Consider the following 26903-nt stretch of genomic DNA (forward strand, 5'->3'; position numbering starts at 1 on the left):
TCTCCAAGTTACAAAGGAGCCAACGAGGAGAGGTGCCATGCTGGACTTTGTTCTCACTGACAAAGGCAGGGACTGAGAGAATGAAGTACTGCCCACTGTAGGAGAAGACCAAGTTCAAGACCATCTAAGGAACCTGAAAGGGCACAAGTCCATGGGACCTGATGAGATACAGCCATGAGTCCTGAGCAACTTGTGGATGAAGTTGCTAAGCTACTACCCATCGTATTTGAGAAGTCATGGCAGCCCAGTGAAGTTCCCACTGACTGGCATAAGGTAAATATAACCCCCATTTTTAAAAAGGAAAAAAAGGAGACCCAGGGAACTACAAGCCATTCAGTCTCACCTCTGTGCCCAGGGAGATCATGGAGCACATCCTCCTGGAGGCTATACTAAGGCACACAGAAAATAAGGAGGCAACTGGTGACAGCCAACATGGATTCACTAAAAGCAAATCATGTCTGACAAATTTGGTGGTCTTCTATGATGGGGTTCCAGCATGGGTGGATAAGAGAAGAGCAACTGACATCATCTACCAGGACTTGTGCAAAGCATTTGACGTTGTCCTGCACAACATCCTTGTCTCTAAATTAGAGAGACATGGATTTGATGGATGGACCACTCTGTCCACAAAGATGACTGGAGGGCTGGAGCACCTCTCCTGTAAAGACAGGCTGAGAGAGTTGGGGTTGTTCAGCCTGGAGAAGAGAAGGCTCCAGGGAGACCTTATAGCAGCCTTCCAGCACCTAAAGGGGCTTACAGGCAAGGTGGGGAGGGACTCTTTATCAGGGAGCATAGTGATAGGACAAGAAGTAACAGTTTTAAACTGAAAGAGGGGAGATTTAGATTAGATATTAGGAAGAAATTTTTTACTGTGAGGGCTGCAAGACACTGGAACAGGTTGCCCAGAGCGTTGTGGATACCCATCCCTGCCTCCAGGGAATGCCTCTGTTCAAGGCCAGGTTGGATGGAGCTTTGAATAACCTGGCATAGTGGAAGGTGTCCCTGCCCAGGGCAGGGGTGGTGAACTAGATGATCTTTAAGGTCCTTTCCAACCCAAGCCATTCTATGATCATTTTTCCAATTTTGAGCACATGCAGCACTCTCAATGTTAGAGAGCACCAATATATATTTTAGAATGCCATAGAGAGTTGTACAGTGGCTTTTTTGCCTTTTCCAAGACTTTTTTTAAAGGCCATAAGAGCACAGAAATTGATGATGCAGAGACTATTTGAACCATACTTACAAAATCGTTGTGCTCCTAGCAACATGTCAATACTTTTTTGACAGTATTGAATGAGCAGAAGAACAAAGGAAATCTGTCCTGTGATCTGCAGTCCTAGCTGTAACCACAACCCCAAGTTACCAGGTTAGAAGGGAGAGTGCTAATAGGACTTCAAATGCTACCTCCCCACTTTGCCAAAACTCTACTTCTGTTTCTCTTCAATTTCTATTCTCTTCCTACGTTCTCTTCAATTCTCCATCAACAGCACTGGAAACTACTGGCTGAAGTGAAGCACTTGCGATACTTTCTGCCTCTTCAAAACCAAGCTGAAGATGTGTAAGTAAGGCTGTTTTTTGGAGACACTTATCCACAGAATGCCTGAGGTTGAAAGGGACCTTCAGAGGTCATCTGCTACAACCCCTCTGTTCAAGAAGGGCCACCTAGAGCTGGATGCCAACGACCACATCCAGTTTTGAATATCTCCAAGGAAGAAGACACCACAACATTTCTGGGCAATGTGTGCCAGTGCTTGGTTACCCTCACAGTAAAAAAAAAAAAAAAAAAAAAAAACACACAAAACAAACAAAAAACCAAACATGTTTCCTGATGTTCAGATAGAACCTCTTGTGTTTCAGTTTGTGCCCATTGCCTCTGATTCTCTCACTGAGCACCACTGAAAAGAACTTGTCTCCATTCTCTTTGGACCCTCTCTTCAGGTATTTTTATACGTTGAAGAGATCCCCCCGACCCTTCTCGTCTCCAGGCTGAACATCACAGCCTCATAGAAGAGCTGCTCCAGTCCTTTAATCTTCTTTTTGACCCTTCACTGAAATCTCTCCAATATGCCCATGTCTCTCTTGTACTAGGTGACTCAGAAACGGACACAGTACTCCACATACAGCCTCATCAGTGCTGAGTAGATGGGAATGATCTGCTGGCAATATTTGTCTAATGCAGCCCAGGATACTATTAGCCCTTTTTGACACAAGGGCACTTTGTTGCTCATCCCTTTAACTTCTCACCATATCAGTCCTATGCTACGAGGTCCCTCTCTCATCATGGTCCCTTGTACAAAAGGAATGATAAAAGATAGCTGCACATCATCTGCTTCTAGAAAATAACACTTAAAAATAACTACTGTTGCAATCTTGAACCAAATGCAAATTGAACTTTATGCAGTATTTGTTATAGTAGAGGTGAATGAGGCACTTTATTCAACACGTAAAACACAATGTCTAAGAATAAGTTAATTTAGAGCACGAATGAATAACATATACACTTCTAAAGAAAAAGATTTCAAGGTTTTTTCTCTAGTAAGTATTATCCAGGTTTACCTATTTGGAAGAACTATTGTACTATATTCAGCAAATTCATAGGAGTTGTAATCATTTGTGAAATTGTTCATGCAAACACAGTATCTCCATTTTAAGCCAAAAAAAATCACTAAAACTATTTTTTCTCCCCTTAAGCACTCTTAAGGGTTTTTTTTAAGAAAAAACCACCCAAGCCAAAACCACTAAATGTTGTTTCAATCAAATTCCTGAAGCTCATACAGATCTTAAGTAAAGTATATTATCACAAATAGGCAGTGAGCTGCCACCTACACTAAGGAAACAGACAATCTGGGTAATCGTATCTACATTTAAAATGCTGCTCGACTGATACAGTGACTTGACAGAGACTTTAGAATGCAGCTTTCAGTATAACTGCAGCTTCTTTGAAGAGATTCAACATCATTACTAGAAGCAGAAAAAGTTTTAAAATTCAAATTCTTCTACCAGTGAAAATCTGTGCTACCAATAGGCCCATTTCTTTGCGTGGTAGCAAACAGCAGTGATGTCCCTACAAGCAATTTTAAACTTCATTAAGTTTTGTACAGAGATTAACTAGAGAGCACTAATTCCCCATCACTATATGAATGTAGAATACATAATAGGTTACAGCTTATTAACACATTTATACCAATGTTGAAGGAATTAATATACAAAACTTGGGCCTGCTCTAGCTACTGAAAATAAGAGATGTCTTTAGACAGTCAAAAAAAATCCTATATTTGTAATGTGTTTGTCACTGCCCTATCCTACATCGGAGAAGTGCAAATTTAACTCAAAGGAAGGAAAAAGATAACAGCGTTCTAGGCTTTAGTTGCACAGTGGTAAAATATCACCAACAGCAATCTATGCAGGGTATGCTGAATGTTTACTTTATAAATTAAGCATGTTATATGCACGTTCTCATAAATATCTTGCACTCGACTTCACTCTGCAGGTTGAATAGCAGATACTACATACATAGGCCTTGCATCTCTGTTAGCTAAGGCAATTTAAGACAACTGTGGGCAGTTCAAGAGAGATGTTTGTGACAAATCTTACGCAGATGCTTGAAGAAAAACAATGGCAGTCTTCCAAGTCTCACGAGCAGGACAGCAGACTAGAGAAACAGTACTACAATTTAGGTCATAGTTTCAAAGGGCAATAAAAAGAACCAGTGGTTAGAGCATCACTTTCCAAGAAAAAAATGCTGAAAGAAGAAGAATATATACCTGTCATTATCACAGAGTGGTAAATCACTGTTGTGTATGTGCAATTACTAATGTTAATACTTAAAAACAGATACAATCCCTGCATAAAGCCATACTTAACAAATTAATCTTAAATCATAAGTGCTGCACTAAAGTGAACAGATGTAGATTGTGGGCTGAATTCCTAATGCAAGCTGAATAATTCCCATGCTCTATCAAAAATGTTTTAAGATCAAGCAGAATTTTTCTTATTTCTCAGTCTTCTGATAAGAGTTCTGAAAGATTTTTCGTATTTCTTTTCATAATCCAGTTTATGTTGAATATACATCTGGAGCAATAGTTAAAACTTGACAGCAGCAACCTTAAGGGTGTATGCTATCTGGAGGAATCCAAGTTTTCAGGAGGAGTACAATAATGATGTTTTTGAGAGCTTCAACGGAGAAGCCAGAGAAAAAAGCAAAGACATCTTAGAAAGAAGTTCTGTTGCAATGAAAACACTGCACCAGAATGTCATTCAGATTAACATATCCTAAATTTCTTTTGAAAGACTGGCTAGTGATCAACATTAAATAATGAGTGTTCAAGATTCATATTTAAGACCACATAAAGTATTTCCTGAAGTGAAATTGGTAAGACGGAGACTTATATGCTTACTTTCGAAGTATATGAACATCAAATCAGATTAAATAAACGTCAGTGCTGCTAAATGAATGTGCCAGTATTTTAAGAACCAGTCTAAGACCACACTCACCTAGGGCACAAATCACACACACACAAAAAAATAATAAAAAAATATCTTTGAACTAATCCTGTTGCAGTCACTGGAGAGGCTAGACGGGTGTTCTAGATCTTTTCTGTGGGCTACTGTTAGAATTTAGTTCACTTCAACTCACTTCCCCTAGCTGCCTTTCAAAATAAAAAGCCTACAGCCTTTTTCCTAGTATTTACAAAGTCTGTTTGTGAAATCTTACGTTGCTTTTACTCATGAGATTCACTGTGTAGAAAACAAACACCAAAGCTTGTTTTGAATCGGTTTCTGCTGCCTTATTTGATAATTTTTATTTCTTTTATTGGAATACAAGACAGTCTACTTATATCCACCCTCAGCATGCCCTGATGATTTTATAAGCCTCCTCCGTGTCCCTTTTAAGTCATTTAGTACTTTTTCCAGTTTGCTCATACCTCTTTTGAATTTATTCACCATCAGGTTTTATCCTCACTGCCCTGAATAACTTAGGATCAGCAGCAAACTTTCTTACTAAGTTTCTACTTTCGTGAACAGACTGAAAAGCAAACATTACGGCAGTCCTCGGAAATCTAGCCATTTTAGTAATAGTAGTAGGAAACCTGAAGCTCACAGGCAGTTCAACAGATTAAAAGATTCACCAATTGAAAAATGAGACAAATATAGAAAGAGAAGAAAGTAAAATATTGTTAACATTGTAAGGATGCTACAGAAGCTACTTGGTAAGTAAAAAGCTTACATATGAAGTAACCTTTATTCCAGAAATATTCTATAAAAGTCATAGGACACAGGAGTGTTACATTCCTGAGGATTCCTAGTAAATTGCAGTTTGTCGTAATGATTGAGTCTATCACTGTGTATAAAATAGATTTAATGTAAAATGTACAAGAAACTCAGGGTGCAAAGAAAATAAAAGATTAAGTTTGTCACAGGGAAATTTTTAGTCTCTTATTTTGATTTACTGACCTAGATTTAAGGAAAAATGAACGCAAAAATTTAACACAAAAACGCTGAAGCTTATTTGACACCCTGTGCGGGGCATTCACCACTCAGTACATTGCCCAACAGAACTTTTTAGAAGCCAAAGAATAATACCTCCAGAGTTCTAAATTCGGCACAAAACCATTAATTTCATAGTGCCACTTCACAGGACGAAGATAGTGGTGGAGGCATCAAGTAAAGCAATTCTAGCCCATTTGAATTGCCCCCCTCTGGGGCTCGTTAAAGCTATGGCTAGTACAGCCAGGAAAGCGTTATACAATAGTATCAAGCACAGCATAAGCCAGATGGTCAGATTTCTTTTCTCACACAAAACATTAAGCTGCTCTGAAACACTAAGTGCATGGCTCGAGAACAGCCAGGGCACTGAAAGCAGAGGAGCATGCAGAGGCTGCCCAGCCAAAGAACTACGCAGTCAGCCAGCCAACCAAAGCAGTGCCAAACCAGAATGGCATCAACGTATCAGGCTTCCCAGCTCACACTGTCAATATCACATCTAATGAATAATCTAAGCTCTGAACTTAGATTTTTGTCACTAGTATTTCCTTTAGTTCATCATTTATGTTTCCTCTTCTTCCAACCATTGAGCTCACTATGCTTGCAGTTAGCCATCTCTCTTTTCTCCTCAATATACTCGCTCCTCACCTTCACTCCATCCTTTCCTTTTCTTCTTCTCTTACCTTCCCCTATATTCTGTTCAGGATTAAAAACTAATAGAATCACAAATATGATAACCACCAAGGCTAAATAAACTAGCCGCCAGCCAGCTGCTCCCTTCCCCATTCCTTCTTCATTCTCCTAGAAGCTGAAAAAATTATTTGAGATCATTCTCAGCCAGAAAGTTCCTTAGATCACAAAGGATTTCCTAAAGAGTTCTCTTAAATTCTTAGAATAATCTTAAATATTTTAAAACATTTTTAGACACTTAAGAGAGAGACAATTGAGAGCACCTCTGAAAGGAGCTGTGGAACTGGCATTCACTAACATCCAGTCAGAGGACACTGGACTTCACAGGTGGGAAATAGAGGACTCAACAAGTATAGAAAATACTTCTAATATCCCTTTTCTATGGATCTAAAAGTAATTAGCGCATCTGCAGAATACATTCTGCTTCTACACCAGAAGAAATTGAGACAGCTTATTGAGTAACTCAAAGGGTCACAGCCAACATCTAACCAAGCCATTAGGAAAAATCATTCAGCATCTGATGGAAGACGTCATGACATGCCAATAAGGAGCTGATGAAAAAATTACAGTAAGAGTGGTGAAAACATAATTTCTAATTTAGGATAGCCATTATCTTGATCCATGTCAAAACCACACAATTTGCATAACAGCCTCAATCACTAGGGAAGGACAAAGAAATACTTAAAACTTCCTACTTCAGTTATTGTTGTATGACTGTGTTTCATGCAAATTTGGGGCAAACGTATGGTTTAATTTAGCGTGAGGCAAAAAAAAACAAACAAAAACACAAAGCAAGTGACAAAGAAAAAGGAAGTAGTCCAATGAATCCGGCTGTGCCCATGTCAGACAAAGGAATGGGAAGAACAGTTCTTATATTCTATTAACTGTTCCAAGTTTACCTGCATCACCTGTCAGCCTACAATAGGAAAAGAAAAAAAAGAAAAAAATGTGACAATAAAAAAAATAATCTACATAAAAAGCAGGTAAGGAACAAGAACCTGAAGTTTTAGTTTAGAAAACTAGCATATCAGGAAGAGTACAGCATTGACATAGGTAGCTTTCACTATCTCAAAACACATTTATCAGTTTTTTCAGACATGGCTCTTTGTGAAGGATTTGATGTTTTTGTCTATGCTGTTTCATGCCCAGCTTAGGTAAGACACACATTTCTCAGTGATGTTAATGGAATTTCAACATATAAACCAAAGATCTCTTTCATTTAGCAAGTCAAGCCTTTAACTCCACTGATCACATAATTGTTTAAAAGGGTAATTATCAAATTGTTAAGTAGAACTCATGATGTTTGAGATCAACTATAAATCATTCGATTACAAGACGTATTATTTAAATAATTATAGCTACTTAGCTGCTACAGTAATGTTAATCAGGTATATAGAACATTTGCTTATAAAATTTTATTCTCCAAACACAATACTGAAGCGTTTTCTGGTAAGCTTACTCCTTTAAATAAGGTGTATTTCTCAGCTTCTCTGATCTTCAGATCAATACTCATCTGTCTAAAACTTAAAATTTATCCATGAAGACAACTCACACTTGGATACCCTAGTCCTCTTCTGAAGGTCATCACTGACTAAAGGAGAAACCTACTTTTTTAATCTAGCATCTACATTAGGTGCCTGAAGTTGAACACCATTCAGATATTTCATTGTCCACTACAACAGATATGAAACTAATGTGACAAATTTAAAACATAAAGATGAGCTAAGAAAACTTTAGGCAGCATCTGGATGACATTTCTAGCTGAAGTACTGTCTCACTTTCTATTTCAGTAAATAAATCTCACCACATTTCCCCTCCCCCAGAAAAAGAAACACTAATTTTTCCCAAACATGCCCTGAATTTATTTGTACTGTATATAGCAAACTGAAATTAGCTCCATAAGTTTAAACATTTCAGTGTTTATTAGTGTCATCTGTTCTATTGGAGTGCCGTATCATCAAAAAAGGTTTTAAAGAGAGATTGTGACTGTTAAGACAAGACAGAAGCATTCATGTTTTCTTGTCATTGCAGAAACCATCCCTGACAAGCCCTATATGCTACACTCCTTAAATCAAATTTTAATTTTGCACTACCTCAGAACACGTGCTAGCTCCTTAAGTCTCTATATTGTGATGATATATCAATTTTATACAGTGTCCACATTTAGTTTTGAACAAAGTTAAAATTTCATTATTACTTACAAATGTATTTCCCATTGCAAGATTTCCACGCACACCCTCTTTAATCTATGAACCCCTGTCCCTTAACATGTCTGTTAAAGGAGGCCAAGGAAGAAAGGCATTTCATTTTGGCAAGACTCAAAGATTTACCCAACAAGAAACAATTACATAAAGCCCAGTTGTGCAAGCATTATATTTTTTTCTTTAATTAAGTTCTTGAGAAAAGGTATTTTTGAGGGGTTCCCCCACCCCCCCAGTATTCAATTGTTCTACTACAAACCCCATCATAATAGTAAATATATTGGTATTTCTGCATGACCTGAGATGTTTTAATTTGGTAAAAAAAAGCCCAACTCTTAATTTAAAGGACAATCCCTCAGCCATAAACGCAGTGAAAAATTCAACTGAAAATTTTAAAATTTGTTTCATTTGAACAACCTTATACTAGAATACAATCATGAAAATTCAGATTAAGATTTAAGTGAAATATTGCAATTTAAAGGAATGTTCCCTACACAGGTGAATTTAATTTAATGGAATATTTTAGACTTCTTTCTGTGGTGAACAGTAGTTATTAGTGAGAATGAAACTATACCCACAACAGAAAACAATGTTAACAAAAATAAGACAATCTTTAAAAAGAATATGAATTAATTCAACCCCTAGGGAGACTCATAAAAAGTGGCCTTACTTAAAAACATTTTTCCCCAAAAAAAGCCACCTGCCTGTTTTAACCAGTAAAAACATGCTGCAAATCTGTCAAAGTACTCATAAACATGCTTAATCAAGGCCTGTATTGGCAAAGTTGCAGAACACTGAAAAGTGTGCTCAAATTACATAGAGCAAGCTGCAGTTGTTGACATCTTTAGTATAAGATGCTTTACATAAGGTATATCTCTCAGCATTCAGAAGATTAAAAAGTAGCTAAACTTGCATGCTTTGGTCAATATGCAAGTAAACTCTTCACTGTTCAAATTCAAAGCAAGCAAGACCTATTTAGCCATGAACAAGCTGCTGGTCTATCCACTTCAACACCAAATACAAGCACAGGTCCTGCAGCCTTACAAAACCCCTCTGAAAGCCTAAATTCTGTTTTTCCTGTAACAGAGATTAATATCCTTTGGGCTTTGGGAATGTAAGTACATTCAGATGAATGAGGTCAACAGCCACATTTCCAAGACAAACTGATGTGGATTCGTTTCCAAGACAGAATTGGTTTATTCAGGTTAAAAAGGGGTGACTGCCCAGAGCACTTAGTGCAAACAAAAAGAAAAAAAAATAAAAATCTATAAGATATCTCTGGAGTGAGATACTTACTGTATTAACTTTTTGACTCATTTATTCACTGTGCACTTGGTGCAGCCTCTATAGAGCTTTAATTGAACTGCTTGAAAACACCTACCTGATGGCAGTATTGCAGACATTGTTCAGCCGCGCTTACCTTTGAAGAAGCAATCTTCGTTGTGCACAATGGTGACCTTTTGCTTTTTCAGACAGGCAGCCCTGTGCACTTCGCAATGGTTTTCATAGAATTCTCCATCAGAACCACACACAGGCTTGTAATGCGGCTTGCAGTGCTCCATGCACAGACACTCAGCTTGGCCAGTCTCCCCGTTCACAACGCAGCGTCTACCCAGACCGCAGTACTTGTTTTCACATGATCCAAAATGGCCATCTTGACTCATATACCCTAATTAAAAAGAAAAAAATTATTAATTTCATTTTGTCTAATTCCATGCAAGATACAAAAAGGATTGTATTATGTAAATGAAGCGAGAATATGTCCTTTGTTACATCCTTGATTAATGATTAACATAGGTCAGCCTGAAATGAAACAAATTTAATCTTATTATCATGACTAGGTATACTTTCAGTCATTGTCATGCGTTAGATTAACTGTAATTAAGCGCAACACCTAGTAACAATACAAGAGTTACTCTTCATTTAAAAAAAATGCATAGTAAATCATGCCTCTTTAAAATGCATGTTGAAGTTTGTCACTTTAAGATTGCTATGCTATTGCATGTAATAGAACAATGTATTCCCTAGAATTTAGAACACAGAATATCTCAAGTTGGAAAGGAACCATAAGGATCACTGAGTCCAATTCTGTGCTTCTCACAGGACTACCTGAAACTAAACCATATGACTAAGTGTCGTCCAGATGTTCCTTGAACTCTGACAGGCAGATAAAATAGGCATTCACACCTTGAGACTGATACACATGAATAACTAGAGCTGGGTCAAAGCTCTTAATCAACATGAAGAAGTGAAAAAACCAAGCTCTGTGCTGGCAAGACAGTGACATTTCAGGGAACGGAGCACAGTGGAAGAGCAGGACCGATACATCAAGGGAACAGTGGCTAGAAGGAGCCAAATGAGTCTCTAGTGGTATTTCAATGAGACAAATGAGATTTGGATAACGAACTGTGTTTTAAGAGGGCTGCAGCAGAGATAAAGGAGTTTCTGCTGGCCACAGCTCCCACTTCCTTCTGCCCCTAAAACATGGAAACGAACTGTCTACGTTAGGCTACCAAATCCATCTGTCCGCTTTCTATTCTACCTGTGCTGCTGCTACCAGAAAAATAAGTACTGTGGTCAGCAGCAGATCTCTAGGTGAAGTGGAGTTACGTGCACAGTAATACTTCCTTAGTATATCCTCAGTTTCCACCTTGGCTGTCACTTCTTGGCGAGGCAAAGCGTACAACAAGAAAAAACACAGAATTGTTAATTGCAGTTACCAAAACTTCAATTATGTAGGTGTTCCAATACTGTAACTGTGCCCTAAAATAAGTACAAAAATGCTAAAATGTCTCCAAATGTGGGAACAGACACTGCCCTTCAGAGTTACTACATTTTATTCTCTTGCTGTACAACCCTAATCTCCCAAACAAACAAGAACTTGATCCCCAAATACTATATGCACCTCGTATTCCTTGCAATACTTTCCTCATCCTCACAGCCTAGCTGAATGATACTTGGCTGCCCCATAAAAAAATAGCACAAACAGCGATGCATAATTTGATAGTATTAGACTCATTTTCTGTAGTGAAGAGCTAACATGTCAATGCCATAGTTTGACACACATTGCTTCTAACCACTGAGAATTTATGTCTTTCGCTTCAGTGGCAGAAGTAAGTTCTTACCACTTCCTTCTTATCCTACAGGTCAATTAGACCTAAGACAATGGTGCTTTGATTCTTTGCTTTCTCACGCAGCACAAATTTTCTACAGACAAGTGTACTACAGAAAGCACGCAACCATGAAATCTGGCTCTAATGTGACAAATGCTTTCGCTGTATTATTTTATAACAATATGAGCACAAAGTTGAGAGGACTACGTATTCACCTCAGATGTTGCATGTCTGATACAAATACACTACAGTGGCTTTTATACACATGGATGAAACAGCGTAGACCGTGCTGATGGTGGCTTTCGCTTCTTATGCGTCAAACTGACTTGAAAGGGGCAAACCCAGTTCAACATTAAGGAATTCCCATAACTTTTTGAAAATACTACTTCTTGTGACAACATAATTGCCACTATATACAAGCAACAGATGTTAAGTGACAGAAATTAAGGTAAATCCAGTTTCCTGATACTACCATTAACCTTAAATAAAGTCTTGCAATGTCCAAGAGTACTTTACGGCACAGATCATGTACACATGCTAAAGAATTACAGGACTTCTTTGAAGTGATGGAATTGTTGCAGTTTGAGGCCAAAGTCCATAAATCATTATTATTTCTGCTTTCTGAATTGGAAGATAAAGATCTCAATCTGACAACCGCTCTGAAATATCGAGAGGTGTGTGTGGTGACTCAACAATGCACTGTGCTGTATATTGCTGTGAAAGTAGAAACCAATTTAAAACTTCACTTGGGACTTCATTTTAGTACTATAATTGAATGTGATGCCTGAATGCAAAACAGCTACTTTCAGATGAGGGAGAATGATTTGCATAACATATATTGATATTGGTATGAGTCAGAGTATACCAATCATGTACATCAGTAAACAAGCAAGGTTTTTGCCCTAATGAAAATCTATATTACTTTGTTATGAAATGTTTTATAAATGTCTCCATTTTACACCATTAACTATCCCAAAACAATACATATATTTGCATAAATCACTGCATACACAACTCTTTCTATTGAAGTTGATAGTAAAATTCCCATTGACCTCAACAGAAGCAGGATTCTTTCTTCTGATACAGTCTTTGCTTTAAGTTCAGCTATTTTTAATGCCTTCAGCATGTTTAACAAGCACTGCTCTGTGCTATTTTTAATTTAGGAACTTGAAGATCTTCTGAAGTATTTGATGAAAAGGAGCAGATATGCAGTGTTTCAAGTGTTTTACAGTACATATTTAAGAAGAAACAGCTTAAACGTTTATTCTTAAAAAGTCCACCAACTAGTGGTTACCAAATTACTCATAACAAAAAATAAATAAAATCTGGCCAATTTCAGATGAGGTGACAAAACGTTCACAAACATAACTTTGATACAAATTTGAACTAAAAGTGCACCCAATTCTGAAAATGTAAATAAACCAATAAATGTGAAATAGCTACTGTGATATAAATATAAATGGGTTTAGACATAAGTAAAAACATTTTTAAATAAGCTAGTGACACAGAAATCTACAAATTTTAAGACTACCAACAGAAAATAAGGTTATATGTAATGGCATGAATCTGATCTTCACCGGTTAGCTCTGAATACTAACTTTATTGTGGAGGAACAAATCAAACTAGCCAAAGGTGCACAGCACATGCAGTCATCTTGGATTTTTTTTTTTCTTTCACCTGAGCAAGTGATAAAGCACTAACTGCTGCAACTCAATAATAACAAAACAACTGCAAAGAGCTATTTTAAGTACTACTGAGAGAAGTTTTCCCACGGATACTTATGTTTCTTCTTTACATTTCTGGGGAATTATTCATGAAATACTGGGACAGTCAGATTTCAAATTCACAGAGGAATAAGCCAGTGAAACAAAGGAGATACCAGATGTTTTGAACAGCCTTAGTAAGGGGTGCTTACTAGCTATGCATAAAAAGCACTACCATTTTTTGTCAGAACTTAAAAAAACAAAGCAAAATGCTTGACCCAAACATGCTGATACAACAATACCAGTAACCTTTTTGTTCACACAAATGCATCATCTTCAAGTCTTAGCTCACTGTAATCATAACAAGGTTTAGTTGATAAAGGCAAGTAAACCACAGCTTCATTACTGTTCTGATCCACTGCGTTTGGTTAGACAGACCTGAGTGTTTGTTCTGAGCGGCAGAGGTATTGCAGGATATTCGGGACTCTCGCCTAATATACTTTTCATCAAGTTCCAGCTGTCTCCTTGTCCGTATCATGGTAGGAGGAATGAAAACTCAACTGCACAACCTAGCCCTCAAATAAAACCAACTTCTGCTGCTTTTCATTGTTCCAGCCCAACTTACAAGAATCACTGTATTTGGCAAATCCTTCATTTTATTTTATGTTTCCAAAAAGGGTAGTTCCTTTAGGTGGCAATAATTTTCATCCTGGAATAGAGCTGCTTCCTGTTTGGGTACAAAGCTACAGGAATCTTGTCATTATCAAACAAGAAACCGGCTTTTAAACCCATATGGGCTGTGAACTGCAGCCCATTCATGAAAACCTGACTACTCCAATGCATCTCAGGAAATCACCACTATTACTTTTCCTACCTGGAATTATTATTAATGGTGATATACTTTTGAGAGCATGATAACAGAAGTTTTTTGGGTTTTTTTTTTTGTATGGCTTTGTTTCTTTTGGGTTTTTTTGGTTGTGTGGATTTTTTTTTTTTTTTTTTAATGCCAGTATAGGTAAGTCTCCTGGGACTCTGTAGGTCTCCTGCAGCACCCTTTCAGCAGAGCGCCACCACCACCTCCCCCCCAAGCTAACAAACAAAGAAACATTGAGTTTTTCTGAAGGCTGTTCTTCTATCTAAGCCTCTAGATTTAGAAAGTAAGCTAGTCCAAGATGAACTTCGATTCCTATATTTGGAATTCATAATTCAGTAATTTAGTAGAGAAGATAGGCAGCCTAACATATTCAATATTAAGAGACTGAGAACAAGTAACTCAAGATGACAAATAACCTACCCATGAATGATAATCTTTTCGCAGCAATTTAATTGGTATTGCTTATGCGATAGGTAAGTCTCCATGTGTCAAGTGCCACAACACAATAGGAAAGTGTGCACCCATATTAGCTATGTTAGCTTACTCTGAATTTTCAGCCAAAAAAGTGTAATGCCTACGCATTCTGAGAGCGTCTATAATACTATGGAAAATGAAACGTACTTTGTTCAATTTGAAAGTAAGTCAGGAAACATCTAAATTATAGAATAGAATCATCAAATCGCTGAGGTTGGAAGGGACCTATAAGATCATCAAGTCCAACCATTAACCCACCCTGACAAAAGCCACTTCTAAACCATGTCTCTAAGTACCACATCTACCCTTTTTTTTTTTTTTTTAAACACCTCCAGGGATGGTGAATCCACCACCTCCCTGGGCAGCCTATTCCAATGTTTAATAACCCTTTCAGTGAAAAAATGTTTCCTAATATCTAATCTAAACCTCCCCTGACATAACCTGAACCCGTTTCCTCTTGTCCTATCACTTGTCACCAGGGAGAAGAGGTCAGCCCCCATCTCTCTACAACCTCCTTTCAGGTAGTTGTAGAGGGTGATAAGGTCTTCCCTCAGCCTCCTCTTCTCCAGGCTGAACAACCCCAGCTCCCTCAGTCGTTCCTCAAATTATCCTCATTATCATAGTCTTAAGTTTAAAAAAAAACCCCACACTTTAAGAAATATCATTAAAATTGTATTATGCCCAAGACAGCCAAAGCAGTCGCATAGTTTTTTTTAGAGTTTAAGTTTCAAGAGAATCTAAACAGACATAAAATGGAAGAACAAACAAAAACAAGAGTTTTTACTTAAAAAACTCTTCGAGAAAGCTAAATGGCTTTGACTTTTCTTTTAAGACAAATTGTAATAAATACACTTTCACGATGTCACTACTGATTCCTCATACGTGTTTCCTAGCTAAAGGCCAGTTCAACAGCACCCAAAGTTGAGCAAGTTTTAGGTGAAAATTGCATCATTTACACTTGGGAATTAAGCGGATGTTTTAGCATGCAAAAGGCTCATGAGAACATGCACTTTTTTCTTTTTCTGTGACTGACTTATTCGTAACAATTACAGAGCATCTTCAATTTAAACAGTCTTTCATAACACTAACTACAAGATGAAAATTACTACATGACTATTCACAAAAGGCTGGTCACACGAAGAGTTTTTCTGAGGAGCTCAACAACATATGGAACTATAGATTAACAAATCTGAGGGACTCTGCTGCCTTGCACTGTTAAGGTATAACCTTGTAATGTTGAAGTAACAAGATAGGAGCTGAAAGAACTTTGGAAGATGACGAATATATAGGCACAAGAATGTGTTACATCACTCTAACGACAACAAAATGGCCTGTGCGTATTCAGTTACAAAAAAAAAAGTTAATAAAATTAGTGGATAAAGTGTGAGGAACAGTTTAAACCACAAAGCAGGAGTAAAAACCATGGAGTTCAAGACAACAATTGCACAGAGGTAAAACAAGGTAAAGTTTACTTAAATCAATATTTACTAATGATTTAAAAGTGTAAAATAGTTGTACAGCAGGACCTCTTAAAAAATTCAGGGCAGAAATAAACCTTTGTTAGAATATTGTTCTTCCTCCCAGGAGGCTTTCAAGGGCGGAGGTGCAAACCTGCTTTGAAAGGGATAGAACAAGAGTGAGCTATTCCTGTTTCCACACCAGAAAGAGCTCCTCTTAGCAGCCCTGTCAAGCAATTCCTTGTCACATACTCTTTTCCATAACTCTGCTAGACCTACCTGTCACTGAAAGCAGCAATTTGGATCACTTCAAAGTTTCTCAGAGACCGAGGCAATACAGAAGTTCATATCAGCATGCACACCCCCCCACAACCTCGCACACAAAGAAAGCCTCCTCTTTGTAGGGGGACTGGAAGTACCGTAAGGACTTGCACCTGCTTAGAATTTGACTGAAATCTCCTGGTGTGCTCAACGTTTATCTGTGAGGGCTGACTAACAGAAATAGACACAGAAATTATGACTACACATGCTTTTTTTTTTTTTAAACTTTAAAAGTCAGGCTAAATACACTTGGTAGAATGCCTGCCTTGTGTATTCAGATAAAGTGATTTTCTTATTCCCCTGTAAAGGTAAATTAGAAAGAAAATAGGAAAAAAGTGCCACACTTCTAAAGGAATAAAAATGCAAAACTACAGTGAGTAAAAGAAAAAAACTGTAATAACAAGAAGAACTGTAAAGTTGCATACCCAGCTATTAACCTGAAATATTGATATCCTCCAAAAAAGTGCATCTCTTGGTCAGAGACAACTTTGCCCACGTCAATCCCTTTCCCTTACCAGCGCCCTGCAGCTCTTAAGCAAGCTTCACGGAATTTAGCTTCCTCAGAAAAATCAAATCATAGCCCCTTCTACTTGAATAAAACTGAAGACAGGGACCAAAACGCCATATAAGAGAAAGAGAAGACATGAAATCACAACGGGCACTACACAAAAACATCTTCGGGTTATTAGACAGAAACTTTTTCCTCACCTTCCGGACCCTTCACCTGCGCCTCCCCCTCCCTGAGCTGCTCCTCCTTCCTGCCCGAGCGGTCGCTTTATGGCCTTGCTCCACTCCCGCCGCTCCCCGGCTCCTGCGGGGCGGCCGCGGGCGGGCTCGGCTGCCCTGGGCTCCCCTGGCCTGGGCTCCCCTGGCCCCGGCTCCCCTCCCCTCCCCGTCCCGCACCTGGAGGCTCAGCAGCCGCCCGGCGCTCTCTTCCTGCGATTAAGACGACCTTCTGTGGATTCCTGCCTCTATAAAGTTCCTCACCCAGTCCCAGCGCCGTCGGAGCATAACAAATGCCTGCGACAGCTCGGCGGCCCGGCCTTCCCTCCGGAGTAGCGCCCCGGTCGGATTTCTGCCTGAATCACAATTAACCGTGTCACCAAAGCGGTGCTGGGCGATGCTCTGGCCCTGTGCCCAGGGCCCAGCAGCAGGGGCTTGTGTGCAACCTCATAGCCCAGGGATCTGCGGGTTCCCCCCAGGTGAAATTACTGTCCTCGCTGAGGCTGTTCGTGTGCTCGGGGGAGCCAAGAAAGTGTTGCCAAAGTCTCTTTCACTGCTAGGAGGTGACCTTCTGGTACTATACTAAGCCTTATAAACATCCCCTTTGTTGATGATCCTCCTTATGAGGAAGACCAGTGACCATCACATTGGTAAAACTATCTGTGGGCTTAAGACACACTACTTGCCTTATGCAGGAGAACGGAAAACATACACACATCTGAAATAAACAGCTGAACAGATCTGGAATAAGAGCACTGCTGGGTCTACGTGTAAATACAGACTGATGTCCTTTGAGCAGTTTCAAGACGGCAGTTCATTACTTTCAATTACACCCTTAGATGTACCTAGCATTTACCGTGTTTTTCTTTCTCACATGTTATCTTTGTCTTTTGAAAAATGTTTATTATTCATTTAACATCTAACCAGTGGCAAACAGTGTATCCTCTAAAACAAAGTGGGAAATGACACGTTTGCCTCATCACAGATACATGGACCTTTATTCAAATGGTTGATTGCTTTTCAATTGCAGCGCAGCAGGCAATCCTCTATTCTGTCAAATGTGTTACCCAGTGTCACCAAGAGCAGGAAATGTGCATCACAGCGACGGCAGTTTTGAAAAGGTCATAGTTTGAACAACCTTTCACACATCTTAATGCTTATTTGAAATATAGCTTGCTGAAAATCACAAAGGGCTACCTTAGTTCGCAGTCAGACAAAACAAACCTGACCATTGCTCACTTGTTCTTTAAAAACCAAACTGTTTTGGCAACAATGACCAAAATACGCAAAACTCTCAGTGAAATTATTGACTGGAATTTCCCTTTTACTTAGTTAAAAATTAGAAAGGCTGTTAGAATTTGGTCTCAAGAACCAAGGTAGTAATTACTGTATCACACAATAATATTAACTGTTCCTGTATGGTAACTTTTGACCTGAAAAACAGATCTGTTGATTTTGAGTGAATAGTACAGTAAAAGACTATAGTTTCCTACATAGGCATATGTGGCTTTCGCTGGGATTAAATATGCTCCTATATGAAGCAGTATTATAAACAGAAATTGTAACTTATCCCCTGATCAAGTAGCTGGCACTAAAAAGGTCATTCAATTACCCATAGTGCAAACTAGCATACCATAATCCAGATACTATACAATTCCTGTGCTAACATTGGAACAATACTGTTTTGTTGGGTTTTTTTAATTCAAAGCCCTCCCTGCAGAAAAGATGGCTTTCTGCTACCTTCCCCAGGGACCTCTGATAGAAAAAGTAGCATAGACATTACACCATATGGTTAAAGTGCAGCATCATTACTGTTCAAGGAAAGCTAAAAAAGAAATGTCAAGCGTTTTCAGTCTTACTGATTAGAAACAGTTGCTCCTAGAAAATTGGACGTTGTCAATTTTTTTCGAGTTGTTTTACTAAGGAACTGTGGTGGGTTGACCCTGGACAGCCAGTAAGTGCCCACCCAGTTGCTTGCTCACACCCACCCAGGAATTCAGCAGGAATTCATTCACTAATTCCCACCAGCAGGCAGATGCCCTGCCATCTCCTGGAAACTGGCACACGCAAGAGGGCTGTGCCTTAACCACCAGTGTCCTCCTCTTCATCCTCCTTTCCCCCGGCTGTTATTGCTGAGCACAATGTCATATGGTATGGGATATCCCTTTGGTCAGTTCGGCTCAGCTGTCCTGGCCGTGTCCCGTCCCAAATTCTTGCTTTGAGGGAGACAGAGTGGGAAAAAGAAAAGGCCTTCATGCCGTGCAGGTACTGTTCAGCAATAGCTAAAACCCAACACTGTCTTCGTCACCAATCTAATACACGGCACTATGAGGGCTGCTGTGAAGAAAATTAACTTCATCCCAGACATACCAAGTAAAGGAAAACACTATGAGAGCTTTGTAGGCATTAGTAAATCCAGCAAGGTAAGGGGGGGTGGGCAGGATAGTTAATCTAAACTGTTAATCAGTGGAATTTTTTAGGAAAAGGTATATTTGGAAGAATATGAGAATAATTTTATATACAGGATTTCTAAATCAATTTCTTTGACAAAAGTAGTGAGAGACTAATATTTTCCATGTCATATACCTGTGTGGAACATAAACACAGGTATATAAACCTGTGTTAAATTCCATAAACATGGAATTTAACAGTGTAAGGGTTATTAAGGTGGGCTATGATTTTTAAAGCCCTTCAGAGAGAACAAGAGCAAAACACTGAATATTTGTATCATACCCCAGTTTGTAGACTGTATCCATCTTGTAATTAGACACGGAGTAGGCAAGAGCTTTTCAAAAACTACATCTGGATCATCCTCAACAGAAGAATATGATTCTATTTGAAAATGTCTCTGAACATCAGCAGAAGACTACCATCTATCACAGAGAGGCAGATACATGCTTGAAAATGCTACACTGAAAATTACTGTTCATTTATGGAACTGTTCATCATTTAGGAAGTACTTAGAAGAAAAATATACCATCGTTATAGAATCAGAGAATCGTAGAATCATGGAGTAGTTTGGGTTGGAAGGGACTTTTAAAGGTCATCTAGTCTAACCTGCCCTGCAATGAGCACAGACATCTTTAACTAGATCAGGTTGTCCAGCCTGGCCTTGAACGTTACCAGGGATGAGCCATCTACCACCTCTCTGGGCAACCTGTGCCAGTGTTTCACTACTCTCATTGTAAAAAATGTCTTCCTTATAGTTAGTCTGAATATTCCCTCTTTACATTAAAGCCATTATCCCTTGTCCTATTGCAACAGGCCCTGCTAAAAAGTCTGTCGCCATCTTTCCTGTAGGTCCCCTTTAGGTTCTGAAAGGCTGCGTATAAGGTCTCCCCGGAGCCTTCTCTTCTCCAGGCTGAACAACCCCAACTCTCTCAGCCCATCCTGATAGGAGAGGTGCTCCAGCCCTCTGATCATCTTCATGGCCCTTCTCTGGACTCGCTTAACAGGGCCATGTCTTTCCTGTACTGAGGGCTCCAGAGCTGGACACAGTACTCCAGGTGGGGTCTCATGAACGCAGAGCCGAGGGGCAGAATCACCTCCCTTGACCTGCTGGCCACGTTTCTTTTGATGCAGCCCAGGATAGCTGGGCTACCACACAGAGACATGAATTTGCTTTTTATAACTAGCGAAACAAACACTGCTGTGTTATTATACTGAATTCAAAGTTATTGCAGGTCAACAAACCCTGTTTATGCTTGGCAAATCTAAGTTAATAATTGAACAAAAATAAAGATTTCATCGCAAATCCTTTTAAAATTGCAATGCCTTTGTAAATAAATTTTTACAATTGTTTTTATCATAAACAGTTTAGTTAAATGACTGAAATTATAATGCAGAATATTTTTTTTCTCTGTGCTTTAAGGGCTGCCAGCGATCTTTCAACTTACAACAGTTCGAAAAGTGGCAAAGAATGTGACTTGACTAATTAGTTTAAAGTTACTGGAATGACACAGCTAACTTGCTTAGTTTTCCATAAACCAGTTATATCTTTACAATATACATTTGTCCTTACACACAAGCGTAACTGAATTGTAACTGTATTATTTTCTTTTCATTACTGCACTATAAGGTAACATTCATATAATCCTTCTGTACATATTAAGTCATGACAGAGCTTATTTTACTGTCGTAATTTCATCAACAAGAAAAGTACAAACAGGAATAGGAATGGGTATGCACTTCTTTTAAAGCACTTTGTTCCATAAATTGCCATAGCTATTTCTGAAGAATTTGGATGTCCGTGTACTTCCAGTCATGCTGGTTAGCACAAACTGGCTGTTAATTGGTCTTTAAACCTATCCATTATTTTATACAGAATTTGAACTGCATCATTTTTTGAATGTCCAACCAAAGTTAAATGGCAGTTTAATAGTATTCATAAAGAAATTTCACAGAATTCTGTTAGTGCTGCAATTTCTAGAAAACAGCAAAATGATGGATAATGTACTTGTGTGTAAAGCGCTCCGGAGCTCACATACACCTTCCTTGAAAAATAGTTGGAAAGCTCATGACCTAGAAAGAATGCTTTTTATTTCCTTTATAGTTATTCTTAATTTTTCACCTGAATTTATTTGCCAGTGTAAAGAAAATTCATAAATATATATGGCCTATTTTTTTCAACATAACTTTACTGGAGTGGAGTGATTTTCTCTGAGTGTGTACGCTATGACAACATGCAAGTATTTAAATCATTTCTTCCTCCCTCTTCCTCACGCACACAAGAATTATATGCCTTTCCTTCCCATGTTTCCCTTCTCAAAGGAACTTTTCGGAGTGGACAACAGACTTGACAGTAATATTCCACTGACGTGAACAGCACAGAAGCACCACAGATTAACTCATCAAAGTTCTGTGGATTCTGCAACACAGTCAAGTCAAACTGATTTTTTCAGAGATGGAGGCAGGCAGGCTCTCCTGTAATCTGTGTGCTATGGTAAAACAGCTGCTGAAGATTTTCGGGGCAGTTATGCCAGCTGAAACAGGTAAGAATGTGCTTGGCTTATGTCTTGAACTCACTTGCTCATATTTGATCAGTTTAAATATAACTCTAAATCACACAAGTTTCTATCTGCAATGCTTGCACAACTCTTTTAATACTGTTGATGTAAAATGTGACAGACGCTGAGAACTTTAAGTCTGACAGACATATTTAGATAGCCTAAAATGTTAGATACGTACTGAAAATGCGTTCAATTGCTGAACGTGTGTACAACACTACAAAGAATACATGTAAACATAAGTATCATTCTCCAAAATAATATCAGAGTTAATGCATATAACGTAGGACAGTTTAAAAATGAGTTTTATCAAATCCATATTGTTAGAGAAGTACTGGGAAATTAAAATGTGACTAAAACAAATTTAGTTTTTTGAAAGCTAGATTTGGGGAATAATCTCATTATTCTGATCTGTTGAAGCTGTCAGACATGTAATAGTCTGTTGGTGAGTATGTAAGATGCAGAAATCTTTGATCAAATAATTACTCTGATTCTGGGTTTCCTGCATTTTCAACTGCTGAAAGCAAGTTATTGTGAAGTGGCTAGTTTCCTCCCTATTGACCAAAAGTTTGGAGGCAGTAACTCTATCCCAGTAAATGTTTTGACACTTTTCCCCAATACGTCCCTTTTCCCTAAGCTTGTATTTTCCCATGAAAATGGAACGCTTTCTTCTTTGAGAAATAATCTATTCTAATGCTCCACACATTATAAATCTAAGGTAGGACTGCTCAGGAAGCGACTCAAACCTTGATGCTATTCAGCCTTTGTGGTGATCTGTGGTCCCAAAGTCTAAACTCAAAGAATGTGCTCATATTCTACATAAACTGGAAAATAGTGTTCAGACGAGGTCTACACCACTTGTCACATTCACTCAGAGAGCTTAAATTGAATTGATGAATGCTGGGGTGTTGGGACTATCCATGGCCATGGAGAACACAAATTTCTAAATCTGCATCGTGAGTCACTGCCCAACTCAGGAGGCAGTGCTAGGGAAGGTAGCTTTGATTTAACCAGTATAAGAGCATTACATAATTATTGATGAAAGGTACATTCAGGAGAAAGTGAGCTGTTTTAAGGTCTTTTTTGCGAAGGGTTTTTGTTTTGCTTTGGTTTGGTTTCATTTTAATCTGAAGACCTGACGAGTAGTTTATACTCTTCTTGAAATCAACACTACAGTGATTTTTGTTCGGGCTTGGTTTTTCACTTCACCTTGAAGATAGTCTCTTAACATCTTATCTTTTATGAGACCGGTTGGTCTGCCGTAGACAACTCTACCTGGTATGAGCACTGCTATGGCTCCTTGACCTAAAGCCCTATCCTAAACAATCCCCAACGACCGTGGGATTTTGCCAGATATGATAATAGCTCATAAGTTCATGTTCTTGCTTTGTGTTTTGTGTAGGAACTAGGTTACAAATGAAACCTCCCCAGAGGCAGAAGCTGCATTTTCTGCCTTTGATAGCCTTCTCTTTTCCTGTTTTTCTGTGCTAATCCTGTTTTGATCTTAAAGAATAAGAATCAGACATTCAATAATATCAACAGCTGGAGACCTTATAAAATTAACGTTCTCTCTTTTCTCTCATTACTACCATCTCATTAATAACCATTATACAAAACCAAAATAAAACAAGGGGTAAAATAACTTCTGGGGGAAGAAAATCTTCCAAAAAGTTTTTCCTTGGTAAAGAGACTTGATAAAGCCAAAAATTAATTAACATTTGAAATTCTTTGATTCATACTGATTTTTAAACTTTTATGTGTTTTCCTGATTAAAATTCACAAAGTTTAACATATTCATTAGTGAGCTAGCCACTAATGGCTGGATACAAAGACATTTGCTTTTAACTGTTTAGTGGTGCAATATTAAAAAAAATGCTGTTAATATTCATTGGAGCTCTCTACTCAACACAGTCTGTCTTTCTATTTCTTGCATGCACAATGTCAACATTTATGTGCCCATTTACAAAAAAAAAATATTATGACTTTGTGCTTAGGCTTTTATAGAACAATTGCAACTAGACAAAAATAAATGTAAATGTAGTGTTATGTAGAACATTCAAAGTGCATTCAAAGAACAAAGACAGGGAATCAGAATATTCAAAATAATTGAGCAAAGTGTTAAGTGCACCATCTGAAGTTGTGTTGGTACCATCTGATTCCTGCAGCTAACACAGAAAGCATACCAAGTGCTAATGACTAAACTTGGCAGACTTTCAAGGTCTGAGTTTTGTTTGGTTTGTTTTGGGTTTTTTTCCTATAAATGGGCTATTTACCATTTTAGTTTAGCATTTGCTTCCCTTCAGGACTGTAAAAATGAGAAGTCATGTTGCGTGTGTTTTGTGCCTCTATCAGTTTCTATTTAGTGAAATCAAGGAAATACCATTTTACAGTATAGATATTAACAGATAGCTCATAAGTGACCCTTTCTAGATTATTGGATCTACGCTGATGTGAAAGTAGAGTGAATGAGCTGTGGTCGTTATTGAATTCATGCCTGGTGAACACCATCTTTTGTAAAACAGTACTGAGAGTGAGCTAAGTTCATACTGAATAAATATATAAATAAATAACAAAACAATTGACAAAAAGTGCTCAGTGATTTTTTTCTAACCCCATTCTTATTTTTTAATAGTGTTTTAATAAAAAGGAAAAATCTCTCATGAGAGTTTCTCAGATAGTATTTAGTGCTTTTGATTGTAAAATAATGTGTGATCTCGTAATAATATCTAACAGACCCTTTTTTAAGACAAAACACCCCACAAGAAACAGCAGATGAGCAAAGTATTACTTTTTTCCACAATTTTCAATTCAGTCCCTAGAATCTAATAATAAACAACAAGAGCACATACTCCCATTTCTCACTTCTGAACTCAGCCTGAAGACCATTCTGGCTACCATAAGTTTATTTTATTTATTCTCGTTTGTGGGAGGAAGGAAGAATCTTTGCGGCCGTTCAAGCTTCTTTGGGGATAGGCAGTCAGTGCAATGCTTTGAAAATCCATTTGTCATGACTGAGCTTGAGTTTGATGGATGATACAAAGACAGGAAAAAAATTAAAGTGAAACATGCTAAGCATCTGATTTTGGTTCCTAAGTTCACATCTAAGGAAATACACATAACACAGCTAAAGAAATAATAAAAGATCTGGTTCCTTTTCATTATTTGGTTCAGCCAAAGCATTTAGAAAAAAGGCATGTCTGTGTTATGATCTCAAATGTGTTAATAATCTACAGATCTACCATGATGTGCTTGCAATACCAAGTCATTTGAGGTGTTTCCCAGTGGTAAGAATATCCTCCTATTCATATGATGTACCATTCCATTGCTACTAACTTATACAAGAAAAAGGAAAAAAAAAATGAGGACCAAAATAACAACCATTCCTATTTTAATCTGCTTTAATTTGAACCATTTATCTGTCAGAGTTCTACTGAACTCTCCACTTTGGTTTGTGATGTTCAGAGTTTCTGGGTGAACTTAAATTACACATTCAGTGATCACGCAGAAAATAATTCAGCTTCAGATTACTCTAAGAAAACGAGGGAACTAAATAAGGCAACTGTTTTGCAAAATAAAATAAAACACAGAAGCCTTGTATTGAACTACAGGCTTTATCCTCTTCAGTACCCAAAAACAAAATTCAATTTTGCAATGTAAAGTAATGCAAGGATGTGTGCTGCTTTACTGCTTCCCTACAAAAGCCTTATTTTGCATGGTTATATTTCTTACCTGTCCTAACTTTCCTAATATTTTCCGAGAGAATCCGATTTTGCATTAATTCAGTCAGGTGTACATTCTAGGCCTTGAATAGCCTGAGTTTCCATTCCAGGTAGAAAAAAGTAATCATAAGAGACTTGGAGATAGCAGTAGAAATTGGTTCTTGAGATCATGAAATTTTGTGAGCAAGATGAATTCCCTCAAGCGTGGCAGTTGTTACAAAAAAACCCAACTAGTGACAAGGACCAGAATGTGAGGAAAGACTGTCATTTCTACATTCCCCCCAGAATAAGAGGAATATTAGGAAACAAAGAGTTATCCAAAGAAATTCAGTGTTTATTATCATGTTACTGTTGTTTCAGAATGGTTCAACAATCTCATTGAAAATGTAACTTTCCTGAAGAACAGTCAATGCAAAAACAAAGAAGAAAAGCTAAATATTACAGGTATGTGAAGAAATGGGAGGAAAACTCCCATACAGACCCAAAAAAAGGGTCTATAAACCCTAAGGTAAAGTAGGAAACAGTAGAATACCCACAACCCAAAGACCGGGATGTTAAGTGTTAAATAAAACTATGAAATTAAATGAAATGAAATCTACTCTAAAGTGAAATCTTCTCTTTAAAAAGACAGCATTACAAGTATGTATGAAATAATGCATAATTAATATATATTATGTGTCTCATAAAATTGACTCAAATAGCATTAAAAACCAGATTTATTTTAATTCTAGTGCTGACACATTCTTTCATAAATAACTATCAATAAAATCTGAGGCTAAACTGAACAAAGCATTTCATTAATAAGTCTGATAACATCTTTCACCAGCAAATAACTCGATACCTGTATATTAGTATACATATCCAACTATTTTATAAACTGTGAGTTTCAAGCTATTACACAACCAAATTTATGGAATGTTGACATGCACTACTGTGGTCGGAATACAAGAAATATAGTAATGCATGTAATTCTGAAGAAGTGATAAACAACAAAAAGTAAAATGTGAATTGAAAAGAGTTGTTAGTGACAGCTATTTGTCAAGGAATCTATAAAGTAATTCACATAGTTTGTGTGCAAAGACACCTGAAGAGCAAAGGAAACTTGCATTCTTCTCTGTGTTTTAGAGAGAGAGGAACT

At 37.9% G+C, this 26903-nt stretch overlaps 1 protein-coding gene across 2 annotated transcripts in view; it reads right to left on the reverse strand.

Moving 5' to 3' along the window:
* Positions 1-26903, reverse strand: part of FSTL5 (follistatin like 5) — a 317506-nt gene that overhangs the window by 209994 nt on the left and 80609 nt on the right. For both annotated transcript variants that reach the window (XM_063336243.1, XM_063336242.1), the window contains exon 4: positions 9796-10044. In XM_063336243.1, coding sequence (XP_063192313.1) covers positions 9796-10044 — 249 coding nt within the window. The remainder of the gene's footprint in view (positions 1-9795; positions 10045-26903) is intronic.

This window comes from Chroicocephalus ridibundus, chromosome 5 (assembly GCF_963924245.1).
Source record: "Chroicocephalus ridibundus chromosome 5, bChrRid1.1, whole genome shotgun sequence".
Lineage (NCBI taxonomy): Eukaryota > Metazoa > Chordata > Aves > Charadriiformes > Laridae > Chroicocephalus > Chroicocephalus ridibundus.